The 6,000-nt window shown below is 38.3% G+C and overlaps 1 protein-coding gene across 2 annotated transcripts in view; it reads left to right on the top strand.

Annotated features, from left to right (window-relative positions):
* The first annotated feature begins 1,800 nt into the window (after nt 1-1,800).
* didum (dilute class unconventional myosin) overlaps nt 1,801-6,000 on the top strand; it is a 178,102-nt gene continuing 173,902 nt past the window's right edge. For both annotated transcript variants that reach the window (XM_083137372.1, XM_083137363.1), the window contains exon 1: nt 1,801-2,209. In XM_083137372.1, the coding sequence (XP_082993498.1) occupies nt 2,183-2,209 (27 nt within the window). In that variant the 5' untranslated portion in view covers nt 1,801-2,182. The remainder of the gene's footprint in view (nt 2,210-6,000) is intronic.

The following is a 6,000-nucleotide window of genomic DNA, read 5'->3' as shown; positions in this document are numbered from 1 at the left end:
TATTCCACAAACACATGTAAGTTCTTTGTTTCATCATTTTTAACTTTCGTACTTACCTATCTGCTTCCCGGAACATTATTTAAGGTGTTACGATTTTTGATCAAAGTAATTTCAATTTTTCACATTACGAGTACTTCTTTCTTTTCATTTTTTCGCTTCCGTAAGACACAATATGGCGCGTACACCTTCGTAGATCATCGCACGTTGTGCTTGTGTTTTGTCGATTTTCATTGGGTATGCAACCAACCTTCTTAACCGAAAAAATACAAACATAGTTAAAACGCGTTGAACCATTGTCGATAGCCTCAAGACACATTACGTAATGTTAGGTTAGGTATTCATTTAACTATGCTTGCCTAACCTAACGGGAACAGTTTCATACATCGGAGACACATCTCTTCACTTTTACAGAAGAAATCACTTACGGAAGTGAGTTTCTCCAAGGTTTCCGTTAGTCGAGGTATTTTCTTTCATCGTGGTATCTATTTGACTGGGAAATCATGTCAGTGTTTCCAATACCCTTTTTGGAGCGATTTTACAATACCGGGAATTTCTCCATTTTGTTTGAAATTCGGCATACTCACTAATTTTGGCCCCCTAATCACGAATCTGCAGTCAAAATTTGGCGCTCACACGTCGAAATAGCAAAATAATCTAAATTAATTTCTTATTTCCACACCCTCGATTTCCAAATTTCCCGCCGGTTTCGGGCTCCGCCCCTGGGGTAATCGACTTACCGCCCCCAACCGCTATCGCGGCCCCGCCTATATCTATACATTCCCTGTTAAGGGCATGTTAGAAATTGGCCGGATTCACCTGCCCCCAAATAAGAGGAATTTCTATACGTGAGCGCCAAATTTTAAGTGCAGATTCGTCATTAGGAGACCCAAATTAGTAAGTAACCGAAAATTCAAAGACATTGGAGAAATTCCCTGTATTGTTAAATTATACCGATTTGGATGTGTCTCCGATCTATGAAACTGGTACCTAACCTAACTAAACCTAACCTTACGTAATGTTTCTTGGGGCTATCGTGAATGATTCAACGGATTTTAACTATGTTTGTATTTTTGGTTGGAAATACAGAAGGTTGGAAACACTGCATACCCAATGAACATCGACAAAACACAAGCACGACGCGCGATGATCTACGAAGGTGTACGCGACAAAGGCTATTGTCCGTCGGAGAATTAATTTTCAACAAAAAACATGAATTTCCGCTATGATACATTCCCACATGACAGACAACACCTTCCATGCTACAGGAACTTATTACCGTAAGTAGTTTCTTCTGTAAAAATGCAGAAATCTGTTTGTGTGATAGTGAATCAGTGCAAGATATGGGTAATTATTATTATTACTAACTTGGATCACAGGAGGTTCAGAGAACTAATCCTTTTATTGGGGAAATGAAGTTCCACAATTTTGATCAATCCTTGGTACCTCATATTCAGTGCCAAATTACTATGAAGATATTTCCGACACAGAAAAAGGATTGCCGATATCTCTTAAGATGTTTTAAGTATACGTAAATGCCCACTGTCTTTTCCTTCTGCTTCTCGAAGACGTCAAAACACAGATTTGGTATCTCTATTTCCTTTTTTTGAACTTGGATGTCATACACAAACACAGAACGTGTAGAATGTAGACCGCTGTGGAAGGGTAAAATACAAAGTAAAAGAGACCGTCCGTAGATCACAGATGTAAAATAACTTGCGAATCGCCCCTTCCGACAGGAAGAAGTTACATTTGACTCTCATAGATGGCGCAGAGGTTGCAGATGTCCGATTATGTGAACTGCTTGTGGGAAAGGGGGAAGGTTTGTGTAACGTTGGGCGCAAGAGATCATTTGACAGCTGGCCAGTGTTGAACGTAACTCAAAGGTGTATAGTGATTTCGATGGTAAAGTGGAATTCTAAGTGAAATTATCGTTGTGTCTGTGATATTTCTGTTCAACAAGTTATAATGGTGTCAGTGAACAGTGATCATGGTGTTTCTGCTAGATAATGTCAGCACCGGCAAAGGTGGACTCGACACGTAGAATCGGGTCGTTATCTTCGTGCTTTAGCACATCACACCTAGAAGTGAATTAGAAAATCAGGAAAAAAATATTGGATTATAAATTACCGTCTTCGTGGTTTTGTTGTTTCCATAATAACAAAGGTGTCCAACCGAAAAGAAGATGACGACTAAAGAACTTTATACAAAGGTAAGGTTGAAAGTCATTTAAATATCTATGTTGTACAGGTGATTTGTAGACGTGGTTAATTACGTAATTTTTTTGCATTTAAGGCGAATTAAGGCAGTAAATGCAAACTGATATGATTTTATTAAAGAAACAAGTGGGACCCTTGACCAATTGTACCCCTTCGAGAATGACGTCAATTTTTTTTTAATATACTCTTTTTATAGATAGCTATTTTATGCCAAAATTTGTTTCAGGGCTCGCAAACCATCAATAATGGATATTTGATTCCAACGTATGGCCCGCGTAAGTAGAAGACCTATCTCGGACCACTTTCCAGTTTTTGTATGCACACTCAGAAAGCGAAATAAAGATTTACAAATGCTAATACCAACTCTTCAGAGCTGTTGCGTAAAGGATTATTATTATTACCAGCGGTAACGGTTCAGATTGTTTTCTGATTATTTTTTTTTCAAATTCTCCTAGCAGGAAGAATAATTATCGTAGAATTTTGGCAATCATTGTCATATTCCTTAAAAGTTTTGAGTACTGTTTGGATTTCGAAAAAAGTTATTTTTGTCGAAGAAAACAACTTAAAATTTACCTTACACACGAATGCGCGCTTCCCATGGACGATGTATTTTTCATCGACAAGCGACTGTAAGTATCGTAGACTAGTGGGAATTAATGTAGATGTAAATCGGAACCTTAGTAGAATGTATTTAGGGACTTTATTTTAATTCTAAGAGAACCAAACCTGGCCTGCCTAACCTAACTACGAAATCATATATATTGGACAAAATCTGAAGTAATAGCTAAAACTCCGTAGTAGTCTATGTGTTAACAGAAGTAAATCGAAATCGAACTATGTTATAATTGCATTCGTAGCATGATGAAATCTCTAACAGTTCATTATATTGGAGATATTTCTTCATTTTTACACAAGAAATTACTTACGGAAACTATTTTCTCTAAGGTTTCTAACGTTCGTCGAGGTATTTTCTTTCATCGTGGAATCTATTTGACCGGGAAATCGTGTATTTTGCAAGCCGACGCACAATTACCATTGCTTTCCTACGTGAACCAGATGCTCCATACATTTGATGGCGTAACCCCCTGTTAGTGTTTCCAATTCCCTTTTTTTTTTTAACTATGCTTGCCTAACCTAACAAAACCTAACCTTATCGGGAATTGTTTGTGGGGCTATCTGTGAATGGTTCGTGGGGCTATCAGTCAGCTACCCGTGCATAATTTACAATTTGCATGTGACGAACATGATACTAGGTATTTTTCGGTGAAGAAGGTTGGAAACACTGAATACCAAGGATGGTAGTCAACCTGTGCCTGCCATATTGTGTATTAGGGAAGCGAAAAAAGGAATAAAAAATACTCTATGTGAAAAATTGTGTTTGTTTTAGTTTAAAAGCATAATAGCACCTTGAACTATGTTCCTTAATACACAATTGGTAATTACGAGCCATGCGAAACACAAAATATCTAATTTTAATGTGTCTCCGATATAACAAACTGTTGCCGAAATCTCAATAAAACAAAAGGAACTTGGGCCAAACTGACACTCCTAACCTAACACAATGGTTATTTTATTTTGGAATTGTTGGAAAAATTCCAACTCTATTGGGTCCATACTTTCAGTTTTATGTTTTGCTTAAAAAAACAACAAAAAAAAAACAACTGAATGCTGTGGTTAATACTGAACAAAGGAATTCGTCAGAATGAAATTATTTATTTTGTTTCGTCTGGGTGGTTATTCAGGCTGCCAAAAATCATCAAATTTTTCATTATTGTAATGTTGTGGAGACAAAAACAGTCAAACATATGAAAAAAGGTATCCAAAAGGCATCGGTGTTCCCCATACGTAAACATGTTCACTGGTGGGGAATAATGTGAAGGTTGATTCATCGGACCACATGACATGTTTCCATTGGTCGGTAGTCCAGGTTTGTGCTCCTGATGCCACTGACGTCTCCGTTTGGCATTGTCCTATGTTACAAGAGGTTTGGCAATAGCGGCTCTGCCATGGATATTCTGTTTATGCAGTTCTTGGTGCACTGTTTTTGTTCACACTGCATTCTCAACATGCATATTGAGCTCAGCAATCACTTTGGTTGTGGTGGTCTTCCTCTGAGAGCCAGCAATCCTCCTTAATGCCCTCCTGTCTCTCTTGGTCAGTTTTGTCTTTCTGCGATTATTACATTTCGCGGACGTCGTTTTCCCCTGCACTTTGTATCATGTTGGTAGATATAGTAGCTTGCGATACCCATACTAACTTTGTGACTGTTGTTATGGATGCACCAACAATTTGCCCTCATTGGAAGTCTGTAAGGTCAGACATAATGGTAGCGCAACACAACACTAAGCTGTTCACAGGCTTACTGGTGGCTCATACCTCTAGCAGAGGGATCATAGGACACGGAGAAAACAAAAGGTGCGTGCCTGTGCAATCAGCACACAACTCCGAAAATGGAGCTCATTTAATCGGGTGTTCATATTATTTGGTCCAACCCGTGTGTGTGTGTGGGGGGGGGGCACACACACACACACACACACACACACAGGGCTCGAAAAATCCCGCTCGCCAGGTGGCCATGGCGACTAAAAATTCAGCCTGGCGACTGTGATCTTTTGCTGTAATATTGTTGTTTTTTTAAGTTTCATGTATGAAATTTTGATGATTCTAAGTTCAAATTGCAGTACAGCGTAAGTTGTTTTTCTATTAACGTTGTGAGCATTTCATAGAATCGGTAACAATTTCTTACTCTTTGTCCCCTAACCCCCATTTCCCGCTTTCTCACATGATTTAGCGATGTTTTGAATATGGTGATGCTCAGCTTCTTATAGATTGATTGATTTGCTTTATTTTACTTCGCTTTTTGTGCCACTTTTGGCTAATTTGTGAAGATGGAGATAAGTGATGATATGATGAAATTGATGAATGGACACTCACAAACTCCCATGCCCAGGCCAGGATTCAAACCTGGGACCCCTGACGTCGTAGCGCGATGTGATAACCATTCCGGCTCAGCTTCTTATAGTATGCACAATTGCTAGTTGGTGGTTTCCTGGTGCCTGATTTTCAGAGCTAGCTCTGAAGAAGATATTTCGAGCACTGTGTATATATATATTACAGATCCACTGTAAATTAACCTACTGATGAACATTTCTATATAATTTACCAATACCAATATACTACAGACCCGATGTAAAATTCTAAATGTTCCATAAATTATTCATTAACATATCTATTTGTTACATGTAACCAGGGCAGAGAATTATGCTTTTATATTTAAAAAATTTCAACTCTGGAGCAGAAATGTACACTGAAATAGGCTATTTATTTATTTACTTAAAGGTTCAGATAGAAAGACCAGATACTATAGTACTGAAAGACCATTTTATACTGAAACTGTAGGACAAGACAATACAGGATGGCAGAGAAAAATAAATCTTACACGTATATTCTTAGTAGTTGTCGGAAACTGCTATCTGACAAGAAAATATCAATATTTGCAGGGAGGTTATTAATAAGTGGGGGAGCCTATAGTAGAGAGACCGCTGTAGAAGGGACAGCCTTGTAGTGGGAATGCGAAAGAGTTTTACGTTGTGGTTTGGCTGTGTGTGTACTCGTAGATGAAATTGGTTGACTAGGAATTCGGTTTTAATTTTCCCATTGATGATTTTATGCAAAGATTTCAGGTCTGCTAGTTTGTGACTGGTGTGTGGTGACTGGATATTCAAAATGGACATATCTGTTTTATGTAGGTGTCTGAGAGAGAAGGTATTCTATGGTGACGAAA

The sequence above is a fragment of the Lepisma saccharinum genome, chromosome 1 (assembly GCF_977018435.1).
Source record: "Lepisma saccharinum chromosome 1, izLepSacc3.1, whole genome shotgun sequence".
Taxonomy (NCBI): domain Eukaryota; kingdom Metazoa; phylum Arthropoda; class Insecta; order Zygentoma; family Lepismatidae; genus Lepisma; species Lepisma saccharinum.
This window is presented reverse-complemented; position numbering and strand designations above follow the sequence as displayed.